Source organism: Cricetulus griseus, chromosome 8, assembly GCF_003668045.3.
Source record: "Cricetulus griseus strain 17A/GY chromosome 8, alternate assembly CriGri-PICRH-1.0, whole genome shotgun sequence".
In the NCBI taxonomy this organism is placed as follows: Eukaryota; Metazoa; Chordata; class Mammalia; order Rodentia; family Cricetidae; genus Cricetulus; species Cricetulus griseus.
The window spans coordinates 15,349,966-15,373,465 of record NC_048601.1 but is presented as its reverse complement, the minus strand read 5'-3'; the positions used below and the strand labels follow the sequence as shown (position 1 = coordinate 15,373,465).

The following is a 23,500-nucleotide window of genomic DNA, read 5'->3' as shown; positions in this document are numbered from 1 at the left end:
CCAGTCACTAGCTTCTACCTCTACCTCAGACCAAAATGGGTGATCCTGTCTCCACGAACCCTCAGAGCGCAATGCAGACTGCACTGCTCTCCACCAAGCCTCAGATTGCAACCCTCTCAGCTCCTGTCTTCTCCCACCTTGTATTCCTCTCTCTGCCTAGCCATATCACTCCTGTCTCCACTTCCCTAGTGCTGGGATTAAAGGCATGTGATCCCAAGTACTGAGATCACCTTTGTGTGAGCTGTTTCTCTTTAGGCTGGATCAGTTTCATGTAGCTCAGTGTGGCCTTGAACTAGCAGAGATCCATCTACCCCTGTCTTCTAAGTCCTAGGATTAAAGATGTGTATTACCACCAACTGGCTCTATGGCTCTAGCTAGCTTTTCATTTTGATCTCCAGTAGATTTATTAAATCATAAATAATATATCACTAAAATACACTTTTGAATCATCACTGAACTATACAAAAAATGAAGTTTAAAATTTTGAGAAAATATTTAAAAAGTACAAATTTATAAAACACACAATGTCCCATGATCTAATACCGCTCTAGAAAATAGAAGATTGCACTAAAATGTGAGGTTATAAGGACTTTGTATCTCTGGACTTGTACCAAAACCACGACAGCAGGGAAAGAGAGACCTGTCTCAACTTACTGTTCAAAAATTTTAACCCATGAATGGAATGAAGAGATAGAAAAAGTCATTCCAAAAACTAAACCAAATAAAATTTCTAGCTGGCTCTTCCTGAATTAAAAGCTTGACACTTAAAAAGGAGCTCACAGTTCTTGTCATGTTTAGGTTTTGATTACAAATGTAGTATAAAATGAAAAGGAACAGCATGTTCCACTCAGTCCGTTTCTACCTATTTAGAGTTACTCAGTCTTTTAGCAAGGTTCTCATTCTCACTTTCAAGGCTCTGCTACCATCTTTGGAATAAAATGGCATATCCTTGAGCATGACCTTCCCAGAGGTCTGGCAGAGCAGGCAAGAGAGTAGAGTTGTTCTGATTTGGTTGTTCTGCTGTTCTTCCTTTTGATTAAATAATCCTAATGTTGTAAGAATAACTCACTTTACAACAATTAATGTCCTTGGGCAGTTTCTAACATAAAAGAGGTCATTTTTTCAGGAGATTCTGATACATGAATTAGATACATCCTTTGATGTTTGTAGACAGAGATCCATTACTGATTTCTTGATTAACATGCGCTCAGCTCACTGCTGATTTCCCTTTGCCATAGCTTTGTATGCATTTTGGGTTTTATGGCATATGCAGGGCAATATTATGACTTAGTATATGGAGCTCTTTCAAATATATACATCTGCCTCCCTCTCTGCAAATCTGATCATTACAGAAGAAATTGACTTTTCATCTCTCCTCTTTCTAGCCCTTGGGAGACATATGTGCTAAACTCATGGCATTTTTAATTATAGTCAATCAAAATTAGGATTCTAAATCAACGTACAATGTGAGCTAATATATACAGTATTTTCTATTATTTGTTCAAATAAATGTCACATGTCTAGAAATCAGAAAAACAATGAAAGATGAGTTTTTTATGTTTGTGTATGATAATCTTGTGAAATTTAAAATTTGTGTGCTGAATTGATAAAAAATTATGGACTGTTACAGTCTGGTGCACACATTCAATATGCAATAATAAAATCATGGAAATTAGCATTCTGTCTCTTAAAATATGCTCACTTTTATATGGGAGGTACCTGTAAACACTCTCCTTTCTCGTTATCTTGGTCTGCTGGGGGCTACAGCTTCCCTGTTGTGCTACATAGCAATAGTACTGCTTCTCCCCTCTTTTTTCTGATTTCCATTGTCTGCCTTTTCACTGTAGTACTTTTCCAGCTCCTGTCTCTTCTCTAATGATCTCTATTCCACTCACTGCCTCTCTGTGATCTAGTTTTTACCTTCCAGAAATGAGAGAGAACATGTGGTATTTGATTTTTACTGACTGGCTTATTTTACTTAACTTCATATCTTCTGGGTCCACCCAAGCTGTGGCAAATGGAACAATTTCATTCTTTTTGTGGCTGGATAATATTCCATGTTACAAATGTGTCCCTATTCAAAAATGCATTTATCTGCTGATAGGATGTTTGGTTGACATGTGAATAGTATTGTAGAAACCATGGACAGAAAGCTTCATTTTCCCTGGATGGTTAATAAAAGAGAGAATAAAGTATCTATGCAAAAACATCTACAACTTAATTCTCAAACAAATACTATTTTACTTAAGTAATTTTGATTTTTGTTTTGTTTTAAATTGCTCAGTGTAGGCTATTGGGTATTGTTTGTTGTGTGGGAGGCTTATTGAAAATATAACTTTGAAAAAATACAATATATTCTGGTCAGTCATTTTTTTTTCTATTTTGATTCTGGAATTTGAATTAGCATATGTTTTACTCCAGGTTAATGTTTCAATGGTGAACACAAATATGTTTTATGCATGAGTTCATTTAAAAGTTATTGATATTCTTCAGAGAAGAACGTGATTGTTGGTAAATAAACCAGACATCTATCTAAAAGAAAGAAAAAAAAACTTGAAACTTAATTTTAATGGAAGCGTCCTGAGTTTATCTCCGTTAAAGTTGATGTTGGCTATGAGCTTGCTGAACACTGCCTTTATTGTGTTTATAGGTGTCCCTTGTCCCACTAGTTTATGCAAAATTTTATCATTCAGGAATGTTGGATTTTGTCAAAGGCCTTTTCGGTACCTAATGAGATGATGTAGTTTTTTTTTGTTTGTTTATTTATATGCTAGATTGATTACATTTCTCAATTTATGTATTGTGAACCCTGAATCACTGGGACAAGGCCTATTTGTCCATGGTGGATGATCTTTTTGATGTGTTCTTGAATTCGGTTTTCAAGTATTTTATGTTCATAAGAAAAGTTGGTCTCCAATTCTCTATCTTTGTTGGGATTTATGTGGTGTGAATGTCAGGGTTACTGTGGCCCCATAAAATGACTTGGGCAATGGTCCTCCTGTTTCTATTTTTTGGAATAAATTGAGAAGAATTAGCATTAAGTCTTCTTTGAAAGGCTGGTAGAATTCTTCACTAAACCATCTGGCCCTGGACTACTTTTGGCTGAGGGGCTTTTAGTGAGTACTTCTGTTTCATTAGCGTTATATGTCTGTTTAAATTGCTGATCTGATCATGATTTTGCTTTAGTAAGTGATACGTATCAAAAAATCATCCACTTCTTTCAGATTTTCCACTTTTGTAGATTATAGATTTTTAAAGTATGCTGAAGGCAAGGGTATAGTGATTTCACTAGACCCAAGATAAATGATAAATGGGTGTTTATTGGGGAACACTTACAAAGAAAAATACAAGGAACCACAGGTGTGCTTCTCTGCCCCTCCTATGCACTTATAATTCATTGGATTTCCTTGGGGCCCATTGCAATTTTCCCCTTTTCATTGATAATTATCATAAACTGGATATCCTTTCCCGACCTTTAATTAAATTGGTTAAGAGTTTGCCAATTTTCTTTATTTTCTCACAGAGCCAATTCTTTATTTCATTAATGCCTTGCTAATTTTTAACCTATTTTATTTTATTTATTTCAGCCTGAAGTTTTTCATTTCTTTCATTTTGGGTACGACTTCTTCCTTTTGTTTCAGAAATTCCATGTGTGTTTTCCACTTGTTGCATAACTATACCTGAGAGGCAGAGGCAGGCAGAATTCTGAGTTTGAGGCCACGCTGATCTATGAAGCAAATTCAAGGAATATCAGGGCTGTTACACCCTTCAAGAAAAACCAAAAAATAAGTAAAGAAAATACCAAATATGTTTGGAAAAGAAAGCTATAAAATTTTCATGTTGAAAACGTATTAGAAAAATTCAAAACTTGAAAATTAATTATGAAATTTATTATGAAATCAAAACTTTAAGGTCCTCTTAAAATATAAAAATACACTACCAAGCCTGGAATCACCAAAATAATATAAGACTAGAATTACTGATTTACTTATTTTCTTCAAATGAATCTGACTTTTTCCCAGACAACCCAACTGAGTTTCCTCTGGATCTGATGCACCTTACCCATGACTGCCTAACGTCTTTCATAGCTACAGAAGGAAACAAGTTAAACAAGTTACTCTCATTTGCTATCATGAAAATGAAGATGTACTTATTTGCATGTTTTATATTTTTACAATTGTGAATTATAAACAGTAATATTGATAAATTCTAGCAGAAGTAGTTTATCAAAAATATAAGTTGGTATATAGAACTGCTGAAGCAATAAGGATTTGTAAAACCTTTAATTTAGTTATACATAGACACATATGCAGCTATTATCCTATGCAGTTCCTGACAAGTGTCAATGCTATTTTCTAATAATATCATGGAATTGCCATTATTCTGACCCTAAATACTGAGGATAATTATTTGCCATATACTTTTTAGAAGTAAATGCATTCAGGCAGATTAACATGTATACAGGTATATGGGATGCAATCCTAATTAGTCTTATTAATAAAAACCAAGAGTCAGATATTAGGGGGTTGAAAGATGAAAGATCAGAGAAGCAGAGCAGCCATACACTAGAATTCTTACACATATGAAATTTCAGACTGGAAGGGACTGAGATCCTGTCTACACTCTGCCTTATCACTTCCTCTCTCCATCCAGCCATATCACTTCCTGTGTCCTGTCTGTATAGACCTCCAGACCTCTATGGTTCAATAATGGCTAGCTCCACCCTCTGATATCCAGTATGGCGTTATTTGTCAGAACACAAACAAAATATCACAAAAGTGTATTTTCTGGAATCCTCCCCCTTTCTCTCTTCATTCAGTGTTTCACTGTTATAAGATTGGATCAAGTTTATCATTGTTACAAGGATAGTTGTTAAGACATTGCATGCATCCAAGTTCACATTATGCAGAATTAAATGCAGCATATAGTAAATTTCCAGAATGTTCTTCACAGGTAAGAAATCTGTCTATGGCCCCATGAGGCAGCCAGTGAGGTCAATAACTTAACAACACAGAAAGAATTCTTTATCAGTGGTACTCACTTGCCTACTAGGACCTGCTACACTACCACCTGAGCAAGATGCCAATGAGCACATGACACAACTATTAATGTTTATAATAGCGAAAGAGTGAGCAAGGACCAAGGATACAGATTGAAGGAGAACTAGCAAAGAAGGCATGGGTGCACAGGCTTCAGACACTGCAAGGACAGACTGCCTTGTTCCAAAGCAAGCTTCTGTCCCATCATCTGCCTCCTAAAGAGCAATGTTTAACAAAATGTGTATATATACTATATTTTGGAAATTCTCACGAATGGCCTACATCTAAGAAAGAAACATATGTGTGGGTAAAATATGAAGAAAATTGAAGAATACAAAATGAAAGACAGTATCAGATGGGAGGCCCTTCTGACTTGGATGCTTTCAGGTAATAAATATGACATTTAACAAAGACAAAGAAATACTTGAGACGCCCTTGAGGGGTCAGATTTAGAGACCCCAAAGAACTGGGTCCATCGAAGGCACTGCACTCACAGTGAAGTGCTTCCCTGAGTCCCTCTATGTACATTTTACAGTGGATTAGGAATATGCTTAATTCTACTTGGAAGGCAGAAACAAAGTTTTCCTCCACACAGCAACACAAGATCATTCCATAATATGTCATTTATAAAGGAAAATAAGAAATCACTTCATGAGAGAATAAATAAGTGAAAATTATTTAGCTTCATATACTCTGCCTACTACTAAAAGAAGTTTCTCTCTCTGCCCTACTAGCCCTCACAAAACCAAAAATATACTTCCAATATACAATGACACAAAGAAACTTTTCCATGGTCAAAAAAATAGGGCCAGTTTGTTGACATGGAATCCTTGAACCAAAGCAAGATCAATATTCAGCAAGTCAATCATCAAACTCTGTGGGACCAAGTACGGCATCTTGGGCTTTTGATGACATCATTATGTTCCAATACATAGACTGTAGATAACCAGATTCATTGCAGATTATAATGTGAATGATCACTGGCCATCCAGTTCTAATAAGAATCCATGGTCCCCATGACAGTTCAGGTGCATTGCCTCCACAGTCAAGATTTCTATTACCATTCTGGTTGCTGAACACTTATCTGAATGGCCTGTAACAGTGAGAAATGAAAACCACAAAACATGTCTGCATTCCTCCTGCAAACTATCACAAAGGCCTGGAAACCACATGGTTGACTTTCTAACAGCAACAGCCCCATTTCTTGTCGATAACTTTCTACATTAATGTTTTTCATTTCTATGACAAAATTTCTGTCAACAAACTATGAGAGAAAGGGAAGCTTGGTTTTGGCTCACAGTTTGACTGTACAGGCCATTGTAGTGATGAAAGCATGGTGATAGGAATGGATCTTTTTATGACAGTGGAAACATGTCAGCCTGCATATATCTGGATGAATCAGAAAGCAGAGAAAGAAATGAACTTGCCCCTCCCTGTCTTTCTATTTCTTCAGCCCAAGGACCCATTTTGTGGAATGGTGGGGCCAACATTTAGTATGAGTCCTTTGACCTCAGGTAATTCTCTTTTAAAAGACTTCACAGACATACTCAGAGCTGTGCCTCATCAAGGAGCAAGGTGTTTATTAATCCCATTAACCCGCCAATGGATGTTGGTATTATGATATGCATACACAATGTTATTTTACAAGCACTTGGATGTTCATATATTGTTGGGTTCATTGAGAATAATGGTAATAATAATCTGACATATCAAAGAATCATTCCTTGTTCAGTTATAATTTGGCTGAGAATGGAAGTATGACATTAGTATTCAGTCATCTGCACTGGCCTGTCCTTGGGGTTCTGACAGAATACGCCCTCAGCTGCAGCCACTCAGAGCACCACCTGTGCACATTCACTATGTTCCCTTTTAAAAGGGTCCTGCCACCTCTCAATCCTCTCTCTCTCTCTCTCTCTCTCTCTTTTCTTTCTCTCTCTCTCCCCTATATTATTATTCCCTTCACTTTACTCACTCAAAACCCTACCATGTATCCCTCCCAGTTCTCATTCAAATTCATGATCTTTTTTATTAATTGTAACTTCATGCATATATGTATAGCTAGATACATATATATTCAATCTATATAATGTTGCTCTTACAGGTTAGTCTATGAACTTGCAAAATATTACATTTTTGTTTGTTATGGATTTAACACTTAAATTATAGTCATTTGATTCATTTATTTTGGTACTTTGTTTTTGAAACTAATGATTCTAATTCCTACCTATTCGCCCTTTTCGTAAATTTCATTAGTTGCTTGAGAATTACATACAGTAAGTTTTTATATTCCCTTCATTCCATAACTCTACCCATAGTCAGCCTATTTCACCCCTGCCCATATAAATGTGTCTTCTTTTATGTCTTAACACTTACTAAGCACAATTTGTGCACTCATATATTTTAGCTATGTGGTGTGCCACTGGATCATGGTTGGTTTGTGAGGGCTAAATTCTTTTAAAAGAATAGAGTGTCTATCTCCCTGCAGCTCTTGGTTGCCAACAAATCGTTGATTTGGCTGTGGGTCACCATTCCCTCCTTCCCTCTCCATGCTAGGATTTGATCTGCCTTGAGTTTGCAAAGGTTGTACACATTATAAGGACAACTATGAATTCATATATTCTCCTTCCCTACAATGTCCAGAAAACAGTTTCCTTGAGGGCATCCACGTCTGCTGGCTCTTACACTCTGCCTGCCTCAGCTACTGCAAATGATCCCTGAGCACTGTGAGAAGGGAATGTGATACGGTTGTCTCATTTAAGGCTGAGCATCCCACGGTCTTTTTACTCTCTACACCTTGACCAGATGTGGGCCTCTGTGTTAATTTCCATCTGCTGCAAACAGACACTTACCACTGGGGGTTGAGAGATGCATTATCCTATGAATATAGTCATGAGGAGATGTTTTATTACTATGTCCATTTAGCAATTTAGCAGAATCAGAGTATAAGTTCTCCCATAAGGTCTATGGCCTGCATGGCTGCAGGTTCTTGGACTAACAATGGTGCCAGGTATGCATTTCATTTTGTAGTGTGAAACTTAAGTCATGCCTTTGCCAGGAGATGAGTGTCTGGTACTGTGAAACTTGTCATTATAAAGGAAACTTTCGGGTCAATATCACCTTAATCTCTTGATGTTTCTTCTGAGTTTGGGAGACATTCCATTTATTGGGTTGGATTGGCATTTCCAGATCAGTCATCCCACAGCCTTGCCAAGTTTATTTTATAAGCTGTCTGCTAACAACTTAAAGCACTGCTAAGTCTTTTTATACCTCAGAAACTTGGCTTCTTCACATGAAATATCATTTAGTCAAGCATTGATAAGAAACAGGAGATTATGAAATACATAGATTATCTGCTTATTTAATACAAATTCTGCTTTTATATTTAAAACACCCCACATTTCATTTTTTAAAGATTTTATTTATTTATTATGTATACAACATTCTGCTTCCATATATATCTGAACACCAGAAGAGGGCACCAGATCTCATAACGGATGGCTGTGAGCCACCATGTGGTTGCTGGGAATTGAACTCAGGACCTCTGGAAGAGCAGTCGGTGCTCTTAACCTCTGAGCCATCTCTCCAGCCCCCCACATTCCATTTTATGCCACCTGTTTCTGCTTAAAATGTCTGTAAACTGTTACCAAAAACATAAAAACACTATTTGACATTTTATAGCTTTATAACAAATAAACAAATGAAAACATTACATAAGAAGAAAAAAAGAAAGAACCATACCAAAATAACAAAGAAAACAGCAATTTGAAAGAATTTATTTGTTTGACAAATTACAAGAGTCTTCATATCTAAAATATACAATGTCTTTCCTCTCCCTAAAGATTTAAACAGCACTGAACACACAGCACATGGGATGCTTCCTTCTCCATATCCCTCTTGCACCTAAATTATTTAAAAACATCTCACTTTCTTTATAACTTCACATAATGGTTGCATTTCCCTGTCTTTTGTGTTACTGAATTATTACTAGCAACATGTAAGCATATAAAACATTCACGTTTATTTAATGGTGGTCACTTTACTCCAAATGTCTTTCCTTATGATAACATGGTTGTTACAAAACTAGTAAAATATAGGTTCATGATGTCATAATAAATTTTAAAATTTGTAAGTTGAATCTGATATTTTAAATGGACAACGTATTTCACTTCTAGTAATTCTTAACTTATGTGTCAATTCTTATACAATATTTAGTAATAGTTCCTATATAAAATATGCTTTTAGTGTCTGTCCTAATGCTTTCTAATGATGTGATAGACACCATGACCAAAAGCATCTTGGGAATGAAAGGGGCTATTTCAGCTTATTGTTTATAGTCAATAATATAGGGAGGTCAGGGCAGGAAATATAGGTAGCAACCTGGAGGCAGAATCTGATGCAAAGGTCATGGAAGATTTCAGCTTACTGTCTTGTTCTCTATGGCTTGCTCAGCTTGCTTATTTATACAACCCAGAACCATCGACCCAGGGGCGGTACTGCCCATAATCAATTGGGACTATCAATATCAGCCATCAATTAAGAAAATATTCCACAGACTTGCCTACTGCCCAATTTGATGGAAGTATTTTTCCAGTTGAAATGTTGTCTTCTCAGATGATACAAGCTTCTGACAAGTTGACAAATAACTAACCAGAACAGTATGTAAAATTATAAAGTTCTCCTTTAGGGAACATGTATAAATACATATCCTATATTTAGATTTATTTGTCTGAGATGTTAAAAGGGAATTAACAGGTATAAAATTAAGGCTTGTTGTAATAATTTCTTGCATTCAAGTGATCTACATTCATACAATTTTAGTATCTAGACACTACCATACATGTTAAAATGTTTTACAAAGACTGTACCACGCTTAGGTAGCATTTATTCAAAACACTCCTTTGCAGGTTGAAAAGCTAGCACACGTTTTTATACAATTCAGAAACTGAAAACATTTAAATACATGAATATCTTGTGATCTAATGTTCCTCTAAGGTATGCAAGATGATCGCACAATTAAGCCCTGGCTCTCTGCACCCCAAGGTCCCCTTCTTTGTGCCTGCACCTCAGCCACAGCAGAATGGAGAGAAAAGCCTTCCTCAACTTAGTATTTCCCAGAATCAGAACACAGGGGTGCACTGCAGGAAAAGCAATTCTTGCAGCCTGTGTGAACAAAAGCATCACCTTTTTCTTCAGAAGCAGAGACCCCCAAAGGTAAGCAACAAGAGATGAAAAGAAAAGCACATACAGGAGGAGAGAGGCAATCACTGTCTGCAAGGCTCTGATGTGGGCCGTGGTGCTGGCATCTCGGCATCCTTGGGCACTGTGCTGCATCTTCCTCAGATGCTTCCACAATGAGAAGATGAGCAGGAGAAAAGTGACCAGGGTAACAACAAAGGGTATGAACGCGAACATGGTGTTGGCAAATAAAAACCATAGAATGGAAATCTCTGTGTCATTCAAACTCAAGCTGTAAGACATATTTACCTTGTACTCAGTGACTGAAATATCCTCAGGTGCATTAATAACTATAATGTTTAAACACAAGTGAAACAAAGACACAAACAATGTCACTGTCACCACTTTTTTAACTCTGACCTTAAAATAGAGAAAAATGGTGTTGGAAAAATTGGCTATCTTGAAACAGCAAAAGATGCTGAGGCTTGTAGCTAACCAGAGGCTTAACTGGTTGAATGTTGTCCAGAGACTGTGTATTATCCCAACCATTCTTTCATTGATCCATCTCCCTGGATAAAGCACAGACAGCCACCAATTTAGTAATACTAACCACAGCAGCCCAATTCTAGAGATGGCCAGAGCGGTGAGGATCTGATCCACTGAAGAGATCTTTCTTCTCTTGCCCAAGGCCAGAATGTTCACCACTGCTATGAGTCCATTCCCAAAGTTGCCAATTATAAATTCCACACTCAGAATGACTGTAAATGTGATCTTCAGGGCACCGCTCATCTTCTAGTGACTGTTCCAATTTCTCTTGTCACTGCTTAAGATTTGTTAGCACATACTCCTAAAATGCTGTGCATATTCAGTTCTCAAAACCCCATAGCACATTCTCTTAAACAACTTCCAAATATAAGAGCAAATGAGCCATTAAACCTTGCTAATGACTTCACACTTTCCATCATAAAAGCCGTGTATTTTCCCAGGCAGCTTTCCTGAGCTCCATCCAGATGTGGTGTGCCTTACACACAGCAGCCTACCGACAGTGCAAATTTTGATCAAGGAGACACTGATCTGCCATGTGTCTGTATATTTATTTGCATCATGTTTCTCATTTTCTGTTATATATTAATCTGGTAATGATTATTAGGTAAATTGCATAAAAATTCTATCCTGCATACAAGGCAGCAAAAATGGGAACTTGTGCCTAGTAATTCCTTAGCACCACTTATCTTTAAAAAGCTTCAATCACTAGCTTCCAGATCTGTCACTGAATGCAAATCACTTCTAGCAAACTGTCCACAATCAAATAACCTTATGAAAATCATTTGTCAAAAGTTCAGTATGTATAAAATATGTATTCGTCATTTGATTTTATACAAAGGTATGCTCATGCCAATATTCATACACATTTGAATCCAATGCCCATTTTTGTTAACATAATTTTTTTCTCCTGTGCAGCATTTATGGTTCATGTAGCTCCTGCATAGCACTCTGACAGATTTTAAGGTGGTGCTGTCTATAACAATGTTAGAAAATGTCAATCATGGAACATTAATTGCAAACATTTTTGTAAAATTAGAGTGGTGTATGAATGCATGTGAACATATATGTGAATATCCCTGTAGTACCAGGAAGAAATTACTAAGGTTAATGAGTCTATATACACAGGAATATTCCTTCTCCTTGAAGGAAAACATTTTTCCATAGACACCAAAGATGTATAATTTTATTCATTTTCTGTCTATTGTGCCAACATCTGTTGAGTTGTCAAAAACCAAAAGCATCAAGGTACATGAAGATACATAGCCTCACAAAATGTGAGACAAATAACATTAGTGAGTCCTTCCTCTTTGATAGCTAAGATATAAGCAAAGGTCCAATGACGCAATATAAACAGTAAATAACAAGATGGCATAAAAACATGTATGATAGTTATTCCTCTGTGCACTGAAGGCTCTGCAGGAACCCATCACTCCACCTTTGATTATGAACTGGAAATCCTACATTTAGCTTCCCCATAAATAGCAGCTCCTGTAAGAGACAATTTGCATTTCCTCAGAGAGAAGTGTCTTTAGCCATGCACAAGTCAGTGTTGTATGTAGGTGTGTTTACATGGTGCATTTCTTATTCAATTATTCATGCAGAAGTTTCATATATCAACTATACCAAAGGTTAGTGTTCAAATGATAAAGCCAACCATTGCTTGCTGTGATCTCCAAATGTGGCAAGCCTTTGTACTGTTCTCCAGTCACTTGTGGACATCTGCACATGTATAGGGAGCAGAAGAAGCCCTAGTGAGTGAATGTCAGGCCAAGTATTCCAATGCCTTGGCCTCAAAGGAGCAGAAAAGCTTTCCCCCAGTAAGGCTCAGTTGGATGGCAATAGTTTCCTTGGGAGTCTCAACATGACTATTGAGTACAGATGTAGCAACTGCCGCTACCTCCTCCTGGATGTTTACAGCCTAAGACTGCTCACCTACATAGACCTCCTACCAAGACTAGATAACCCTTCCCATGTGTGGTACTTAATGAACTTGCTGACATTCCATGTAGAAGGGTAGTAATTGTCTCCTTATCAAAATGCACACACCCTCATCAGACCCCAGCTTTTCTATATATGTATGTGTCAGATATTTCTACTTTCCCTCACCACCAGTAGTCAGTGTTACAGTACCCAGATTGTGAGTCATGTCAGAGGCCTCAGTGAAGAACCAGTGTTTTCATCAAAATCAGCTTTCAATACCCTGAAAAGTGACCCAGACATTCACTATCATTGTAACCCAAGTGGCAGAAGTGGTACCTGATTCAAAATCATTGTAAGACTTATGATGTATTGCTTATCACGAAGACCCCCAAATTAGTGATTTATAATTGAACTACAGGTAAAAGCTAGAAGATTTAATAAAGATTCTTTACATGAAAAAACTACATGTATGTGAACATTAAAATGTTGTGTAGAATATAGATTATAGCTACAAACAAATGTCCTCTCATATACCATATTACAGACTGATTTTTCATTTCATAGATTCCAAAATTTACAAAAACACACGTAAAAGATATTTAAAATGCATTTATATTTACTAATTGAGTAAAGAAATGAATTAATGGTACTGGGAGAGAAATTCTATTCCAAGGATACACTCTGCAACTTGAAGAATGTTTTAATACAAATAATTAAACAAATATATACTAAAATATATATAATTCTCTTTTACTGAACATTTAACATTACATAGATACTTTATAACCTTGTTTTCCTTTCTGTATCTCAACATCTGAATCTAATTATGGTAACAATTTTTACCAATTTCATGAACTTATCTTTTATTTCTGACAAACAATTAGGTAAGTCCCTGCCCCTCATCAAGGAAAATTCTTATTGCAACAGACAGAGACCATTATAGAAAACCACAACCAATTAAAATGCGCAGTTGTGAAGCTCAGTCCCAACTCATACTTCTACAAAATACTCCAGTACCTGTATTTCAGGGATCATTATAGGAAAGTGGGTAGAAAGACTGCAAGAGCAGGAGAAACAGTGTGCTTACTGTGAGATTGTGTCTCCTAGGAACATCAGGAGCTATACCCACAAAGTCTTCTCAACTTGGCTGCCTAGACAAGATTTGAGCAAGGAAAACACCATTAGTCATGCTCACATGAGTGGGTAAAATCACACAAGGCCTCATGCCCAAAAAACTGAAGACACCTAAGGAATGATAAAAGTTGGAGAAATAGTCTTCTCCAGGGGGAACACACCACTTCATTATCAAATATCAAATGGTAAACCCTGATGACATATAAACAAATAATATCATAAAGACTGTGCAGGTTATAAACATATACACCTGCAAATGCACACATCCATGTACATGCAAACATATGTAACAACAATTAACCAAATGGAGACCTATGAATTTGAAAGAGAGCAAAGAGGAGTATATAAGAGGAAAAAAGAAGGGGAAAACAATATAATAATAATCACAAAAAGAAATGCATTTTAATTTATGTATAAAAGTGACATATCACATTTACCTAATAATAATGAATAAGTTCAGCAATTGTTAATTCTAAGATAGTAATATAGATAGATTATTAAAATGATAGTCACAGCCAGACAAACAATACACATCTTTAATTCCAGCACCTGGCAGGCAGAGGCAGCAAAATTCCTATGCGTTTACAGCGAACCTACTCTGCATAGTAAGTTCCAGGCCAACCAAGGCTATGCTAAGAGACTTCTGTCTCTAAAACCCAAGACAAACAAATAAATACACAACATATTCTCAATCTGTATATTTTTAAACCACTTTCATATGTATTCAGAATATTTGAATTTTCAAGTCTTAATTTATTTCTCATTACTAATATAATACTTTTGTCACAGCTTCTATATTTTAATAATAGACTGCTGTAGTGTGTGTGTGTGTGTGTGTGTGTGTGTGTGTGTGCGCGCGCGCGCGCACGCGCGCATGCGCGCACACATGCACGCACACATGCATGCACACGCACAGATGCTTGTTTTTTCCAAGCATAACATAAATATTCCATGGCCATCATGGAGTTCAGCTAACCTTGTCCTGGTACCTATGCAGTGGAGGAAGCAGAAGAATACAATGATAGCAAGGTTTCTGGCAAAGATAATGAGAATAGTAATATGCCCTACTAGAAGGATGACTCTGACCCGGTTTTCATCAGAGTTAGTCATTCTGGCTCCCCAACCTTTTTCACCCACTCCACTACAGGTATCTTGATTGACACTAGAACAGTTGCCCTCAACCTTACTAATACTGTGGCCTTTAAATACAGTTCCTCACACTGTGACCACCAACCATAAAATTAGTTTCATTACTATTTCATATTTAAAATTTGGCTGTTGTTATAGACCACATTCTGTATGGAATATCCTGATGTGTTGAAATAGATAACTGTATTTGCTAAGGGTGTAATGTATTTACTTCTTATCCCAAACATTTATTTGCAAACATTATGTCCAATAACTCATAATACAAAAATACTGGGTTTATATATATCAAATTATTTATTTTCAGTCAAATTATTTTCTGCACTTTATTTTTGTGTTTCTTTATACATGATAAAAAGTTCAACTGAATTTTCCCCCACAAATCTCTCTGCTTTTTGATGTGACTGATTCAGATTACATAGATTTTTACAATATGATTTTAATCTCCTTTTTTCTTCTTTTGGCTTTGAGATTGTATTTTAATTACAATATTTCTCAATTCCTTTTCCTCCTCTAAAATCTCATATATACCCCCTACACTCCATTCATATTTGTGGCTTCTTTTTCAACAGCTGTTAGTGCATGTTGCATGCATTTGTATATACATATATATTCACAAACGTTGTCTGTTGAGTCCATATAATGTTACTTGTATGTATGTTTTCAGGAATGACCATTTCATACTAGAAAATCAATTGGTTTGCTCTCCCTTGGGGAGGAATACCTCTCCTCTTCCCAACTTTACTCAGTGCCTGTTGTTCTCTGTGTAGGGTTGAGACTTTGTGGACTTTTCCTTATCCAGTTTGGCATGTTCATTGTGTCCTCCTTGTTCAGGTGACATTTAGGTGGTCATGTTCCTGAGAATTCGTTGGTATAGCGTCTGATGTTATTAGTAGGAGACATAATCTCAAAGAAAAGTCCCTGATCTTCTGTCTCTTACGATTTTTGTCCCCTCTTCCATATTATTCCCTAGGGCTTGGATATGGTAGTGTTTTCTAGATGCATCCATTGGAACTGGGCTTCACAACTCAGCATTTTGATTTTTGTGTTTTTCTATAGTGATCTCCATCTGTTGCAAAAAAAAAATTTCTTGATGAGGAGTGAAGACTATATTTCTCTGTGTATATAAGGACAGGAGGAATGATCATAGATTGTTGTTAGGAGTTATGCTGATTGGGTAAATTGGTTGTTGTAGATTCTCCTCCAATAACCATGGTTTCATTAGCAGTCAGCTGATGAATAGTTATCTAGGCTTCTAGAACCAGACATGGTATCTCTCTTGTTGAGAGGCTCTTAAGTCCAAATAGAGAGCTGTTGGTTACAGCCAAGACATGTGTACCACTACTAGACCCAGTGGGTTATTATGCAATGCAGGTCATTGATGTGTTTCATAGGTGTCATAGCTGGATAGGACTGTTGGTTACCTCCATCTTTTGCAATCTTGCACAGTGGCTTCTGGTCCCTGAAAACTACTCCTCAGGGATGAGGGTTACAGGTCAGTGTTAGCTCTGGAGTCTTGGGTCATGTTCTAAAGTGCATGGTATCTTCAGCAACAGGGACTTATCTTCTTCCTCTGGTGGTGACCAAAGGCAACAACAGGCTGTATGATTCAGGAGTCTCTTAGACTACCATGGCCAGCAATTCAAAAGAAAGATTTTCATAGCTGGTTTTGGGGTTTTTGTTAGGAAGTCTTTTCCCTAATGAGAAAAGTTCATTAAAACTACTCATCTGTGTGTGCACATGGATGTCTGTATTTTTATTTTCTAAATTATAGGTTTTCTTAGATAAATAGTTAATGGCATGATTCCTTGTGATGTTTTCAGTCCTGTGGGTGGTTATTTTACATATCTAACTCCTTTTCCTATATTTATATCTCTCCTCATTCCCTGAAGAGCTCCCTTTTCCCATTTCCCTATGAGAGCACTTATATACTGCTATTCCCCTTTACCTTCCTCAAACATTCTTCTGGATTTACCACCTCCCCAAGAAGTCCAACTTTCCCCATTTCCCCTAGCAGATCACTTGTTTCTATGAACTGATTGTTCATCATCTAGAAGATGCATAATGAGCCCTGTAACTCATTAGTAACCCAAGGTGTTGGTATCTTTAAACTGGCATCTCAGCCACCACAACACAGAAAGAGTGGCTCGTCTCAGCTTACTATTTCCCAGAATCAAGACAAATGAGTGGCTTGTAGGGAAAGCTAATCTAGAAGAGTAGTCAAATATAATAATCATTACATCTTCCACCAATCCAAAGCTCAAAACTTCTATGACAATAAAAAGTAAATATATTGCATATACGATTAGGAAGGAGAACCCAATTTTCAAGGCTTTCATGTGGGCCATAGTACCAGCGTCTCTGGGTTGTTTGGCATTGACCTGCATCTTCCTAAGATGCTTGCACAGGGAAAAGATGAGCAGGAGAAAAGCTACAAGGGACACAGTGAAGGGTATGAACATGAACATTGAGTTTGTGGGTAAGAAAACATGGGATGAGTTGGTGACTAAGAGAGCTCTGGGAAATTGTGTCAAATTCCTCAAACTATCAAACATAATTTCTGCAGATGAATCAATCCATAAATGAGTACTTTCCAGTGTAACTACAATGTTTAAAATCAAAATGACCAGAGATACTACTAGTGTCACTAACATCACTTTTTTAACCCTCCACTTTAGGTAAAGAAATAAAGAGTTAGAAAAATTTGCTACCTTGAGAAAATAAAAGACACTGAGGCATGTGGCAAGCCAGATGCTGAAATGGTTATTCACTATCCAGGTAACTTCAGTCACTATAAGCATTTCTGAATTCATAAATAAATGTGGGCACAATTTGAATGCCAATATACAAATAAGCACAGACCACACCAAACTGAGTCTGGAAAAGGCCAGAGCAGTGAGGATCTGGTCCACTGAAGAGATCTTTCCTCTCTTAACCCAGTCTGTGATGTTCACCAGCGCTATGAATCCATTTCCTAAGGTTCCTGTTACTACTTCTATAAATAAGGTGATTGCAAAAATAAATGACACGCTATTGTTCATTGTCAGTGAGAATATGCTTTGATTTGTAATATCACTGCTGTATTTAAATAGCTATGTATAATGGTTATTGAAATTTTTTGATTTCATGTACACAATTCTGACTAGAAAATATCTAAATTTTCCAGGTCTTGATTCATAATTTCTTCAAGGTTATCTTGTTTTTCTTCACAAAGACCCCAGATATGCTTCATCCAGCAACTGCATACTTTATATCCAGCAGTTTGGAGCTCTCTGTAGTTGAGTGAAATGGTGAATTCTCATCAGCTAACCTACAAACAAGGGCATATTTATTTGCATTATTTACTCTTTTCCTTATCTACGTATTTTAATCATGCAACATGAGTTCTGAGTAATATTAAAAATTATAATCTGTATAGGAAATTTAAAATTGTTAATAGGTATATGGTACTCCCTAAGATGATGATTTATAAAGATATAGTTAAATAAATGAACAGAAATGTCATTATGTATACACATATGCAAGTTATGTACACATTGGTCAAAAATATTTATACATAGTACCCAAATTGTCTCAAAACTCTTTAAAAATTATTTTGCTATGCTCATGTCACAGAGATTATACTAGTTTTTTCACTTTACATAAGTACATATGGACAAGCACCTATACATGCATAAGCACATATTTATTGAAACCATCTCCCTTCTGTTTCCATTTTAATAAAAGGTCTCACAGATTCAACCACCTCAAGCTTAGAAATATGACAGTTTTTTTACTGCATTTATTTCACTTGTTACAGAACTAATAACTAAAGGTAGAACCTTACTCATGCCTGTGATTGTTTTTACTGACAAGCTGTATCCCTAGCATCCTTTTTACATTTTATTCTGAGAATGTCTCAAATAGTTGCTGAGTGATCTTAAGTCACTCTTTAGTCCAGATAGGACTTGAACTTGGGATCCTCGTGCCTCAACCTCAAAGTATCAGGGATTATAAATGTTTCCATATAGCGCACATTCCCTCATAGATTTTTTTTTTATATTTTTACACAGAATTCCAAATTACCATTACACAATATTCAATGCAGATATTCAGAAATCTTAGGAATATTCCCCATGTGTAAGAATGTGGTATTTTTACATTGTCCCTGGAACTGTCATTAACATATATGAGTTCCTTTGAATTGAAAAAAAAATCCTCCTTCGTCTTACCTCTTCCTGTTCAGTAGGTTGATTCCTTTATTAGCACCAAAGACCGGAAGCTTTCTTTCTACCATTACTCATCTACTGCTACCATCTACTCTGTAACCATCACTTTTGTCACCAAGGCAGATTAAACATGATACACATCCTGAGAAAGATGAAAGTAAAAATCATGGTACAGTCATCCTTATTTAAGGAGTTATTAAAATAAAGAAAATAATATGTCATATTCTAGCATACAACAACAAGTCAATAATTCTCTTATATTCTCCAGTAAACCTAGAGAATTCATTGTGAAAGACTAACTTCCTATAGTCTACTAAAAATGAATGATGCAAAAAAGTCCTATAAGTTATTTTTAAAAACTGACAAATATGCTACATTTAGGGGAGAGACATATTGAGAATGAAATCAGGCCAGAATGGGCAAGTTTTAAGGAAAACATAAAAATGGAAATGAACATACCATCAGCAAAAAGATGGGAAGTTCCCCTGTTAACTCTCAGTCAATAATGAACAACACCTGAGTTAATTTATTTAAGAGGATGGAATTTTTGACTCACAGTCCAAGGTTTCAGCTCATAATCATTTTCTCCACTGCTTTGCATTCTGTGTTAAGGCAGTAATGGAGCAGAACTGCTCCTGTCATGAGGCAACAAAGTAGAGAGTGAGAGAACAAAGTGGAGCTGTAGACCTAATATCCCCTGTGAAGGGACACCTCCAATGACTTAACTTCCTACTCCTAAGCCCCTCCTACTTCTTAAAGATTCCACCACTTCCTATAACACTTCAGATTAGTGGCCTAGCCTGCAATGCATAACCTTACAGGGACATTTACACAAATATCCAATGTCTCTTCTCTCTTGCCTCCTCTAGGTAATAAGGATATGCTTCGAGAAGAAAAATGCAAATGCAAGCATAGGGCATAACTGAGTGGAGGGGATGCTGATGGCAGAACATCCTGGGCTTTTAGAAAAGAGGCTGAGCTAAGCAAAGTCTTTTGCACTAAGCCCCCAGGAACTGGTCCTGAAGGAACACTATATCACCTTTCACCCTGGATGGAAACTCCTTAGATTGCACTTGAACTGCAGGTGCTGGGTAAGAACAGTCTTTTCCAAACAAGGTGAAAATGGCTCCAAGGGTGATATCCTGTAAGTCCAAAAATAAGACAAGGTAAGTCAGTATTTCAGAAGAGCAATGCATTTATCCATTTCAAAAGCAGCATTTTATAAAGAATTAAAGTCATCCACTAGTTTTGTGTTAGTTCTGTCATTCTTGACAAGTTTTATATACATATTATACCAAATATAAGTAATGTTGTGAATCATACATAATTTTTTCTGTATGTTGAACTTTGTTTCTAAAAATCATAATCATCTGCCTATTGATGTATTGTTACATATATTCTTTGACAAAGCTTCTATATAAAAATCATTATAATCAAAGAGAAAGAGGTGATTTATTATTCTGGGTTTTCAGTAATGATGCTTTTAAATGTCCCTTATACAGCTAAAGTAAATATACAACGTTTTACAGTACAAATGCATTCATAAATATGTATATGTCTAAATACATGGAATGATAAGTTAGACATAGGTGGGTAATCATCTTATTGCCCTGTGAGAGACTATGTATCTATGCACCTGGTAAAGAAAATGTATGGCAGGACGTTAAGCAGTAAGATCTTCAAAACTGCTTAGAAATTGATTAGTTGAGCCCTGGGAAATCCCAGTAAGAATCAACTCATTTCTACTTAGTGGCCAACACTGAAAACTAGGAGATGGCAATGTCCTGCAAAGCTAATAATTTTTTGTCTCTACTGCCTGTGTATCAAATTATTATGATGAATGCACTAAAATTACATCACAAACTTGCCAAGGTATAATAACCTGGGGTAGCCAAAGTACTGTGGTCACTTAGCAGATAACAGTGCCAGGAGGACAGGATAAAGAATCATATTCTCTGGGGCTAGCAGGTGTGAGGTCTTGACTGAATTGAATATCTGAACTCAAGAAATGTTGTGGTCCATTAATTGGAGCAGTAGTTTCTGAATGTCAGGTCCCCAAATTCAAAAGCTTTGCCTCCTGTCCAACCCAAGGAAATTCTAGTTTATTTGTGTGTTTTGCCTAATCTTGAATATATAGTTGAAATTTAGCAAACTCTGCTGTTCCTTCTGATCTGTGGAATAAAGGGAATTAGCATCTAGAAGACCAAAAGATTTCAAAGCCTATGATATACTCAAGTTCTTTTATAGGCAATAATATGTAATCACTATAGTCTCCAAGGAATGAGACTGATTGTTACAACAGTCTTGAAAATTATTGGAAACAGTGTTAAATTCTTGACATACTAATAATGGGTTATCATATTTGGATGCTGCCATAACCAGATGAAATACAAGATAAATGCAGACTATGATACATTTGCATTAACCAAGAAGATGCTTTCTAGTCATAGTCTCTGAGCAGACATCACCTGTGACACTCCGTATGTGCTTCTGAGTTGATAAATGTCTCTTAGTAGATGTTCAGCCTCAAGCACCTCACCACAATAACCATGGGTTTCTAAGAAAAGCAAAACACTTTACTGTTTCACACAGGCTGTATCACTTGAGTTAGCAAGTCTTTTGATTGTGTTTGGGGAAGTTTAATCCCAGATATTGAACCCAGAACATCAGTTTACAACTCATAAAATTTCATGCTAATTTATAGTATTAATTACATGTTAATTTTATTATCGGAAAGTCTTATTCCTAAAATAACAGGAAATATAAAATAAGAACCAATTTCATAAGATGGGAGTTACAGCAGATTCCACTTGAATCCAGAAGAAAATGTAGAAAAATTACATTACACAAAGTGAGAAAATCTAGAACAGTAGTTCTCAACTTTCCTAATGTAATAACCCTTTAATACAGTTCATTATGATGTGGTGACCCCCAGTCATAAAATTATTTTGTTGCTACTTCATTACTCTAATTTTGATGCTGTTATGAATTGTAATATAAATATCTGACATGCAAGATATCTGATATGTGACCCTCAAATAGGTCACAATTTAGACACTGGGAAAAGCTGACCAAGAAGAAGAGAATAAAAGCCTAGAAACATGACTTACCAAAATTAAAACAGCAAGCTATAACAATAAATCGGATTTATAGAAGCTATAAAAATCTCCCACGAATATATCTGGGATCTGATTGAATCACTAGTGTATTACCAAAACTTTAATAAATAATTTGTACCAATAATCCACAAACCATCCTGCAAAATGAAAGCAAAAGGGCAGAATTTCCCTGATGCCAAAACTGGATAAAGATACAACACAAAGAAAAGTAAATGCCAATTTCTCTAAAAGAGACAAGTAGAATAAATTTATTGCAAACCTTATTGGAGAACACCTTAGCAGGAGATGAAGACAGGGAGATCTGAAGCTTTGTTGGTCATGACTACACAATGTATTTGAGAGCAACCTAGGCTACCAAAGACCCTGCCACAAACACACACAAAAGTATTAAGTGGATTGTGTACCAAAGCCAAATAAGTTACATGCTAAGGATATATGATTGACCCAATATATGCAAATAAATAAATGCAATGCAATACATAGACAAACTTAAAGGCATAGATGGCATCATCTCAATGGATATGGGAAAGTTCTGACAAACTTCATCATCTCTTTCTAATAAGAGTCCTGAAGAAATTATGGATAAAACAAATATACCTCCCCCTAAAAGAAGAAGAGACATAACAGTGTTGTTGCCATTTTAACATAAAAACAGCAACAAGGCTGTGATACCACTCTGCACTCTCACTGTTTTTATTCAGTTTACTGCTTAAAATTTTAGCAAGCAAAATAGTTCAAGAGAAACTAATAGAAACAGAAAAACAAGAATGTACATTATTTACATTTCCAGATAGTATGAACCTTTGCATAAAAACACTAAAGTCTCCAACAATAAACTCTAAGATCTTATACTTTCAACAAAGTAGATAGAAAGCTCAACACACAAAACCCAAAATGCTTCTATATATTCATAACAAAATTAGCAAAAAGTTTTAATACCATTTATATATACTACTTTCAAGAAAAATAAATAGTTACAAATAAATGTAGTCAAAGACATAAAAGAACTCTACAGTGGACTACTTTAAGACAGTGCTTGAAGAAGACACTAAAAGACTGAAAAGCCTCCCATGTTCAGGGATAGGCAGAATAACATTGTGAAAAAGCTATGTTGTCTAATGCAAGTTAGAGATGTGTTACAGTTCCCTTCAGAACTAAATCAAATTCCCAACAAAACTAGACCAATCATAAAGTTCATATGGAAGCACAAATA

General features: G+C 36.2%; 2 protein-coding genes across 2 annotated transcripts; both read right to left on the bottom strand.

Moving 5' to 3' along the window:
- Positions 1-10,052: 10,052 nt before the first annotated feature.
- On the bottom strand, positions 10,053-11,003 carry LOC100769568 (taste receptor type 2 member 116-like). Its single transcript, XM_027429984.1, has one exon. It carries the CDS (start codon positions 11,001-11,003, stop codon positions 10,053-10,055), a length of 951 nt encoding a protein of 316 aa, XP_027285785.1.
- A 6,038-nt stretch (positions 11,004-17,041) lies between these two features.
- On the bottom strand, positions 17,042-18,001 carry LOC100769855 (taste receptor type 2 member 123-like). The gene has a single exon (XM_027429985.1). It carries the CDS (start codon positions 17,999-18,001, stop codon positions 17,042-17,044), a length of 960 nt encoding a protein of 319 aa, XP_027285786.1.
- Between the last annotated feature and the right edge of the window lie 5,499 nt (positions 18,002-23,500).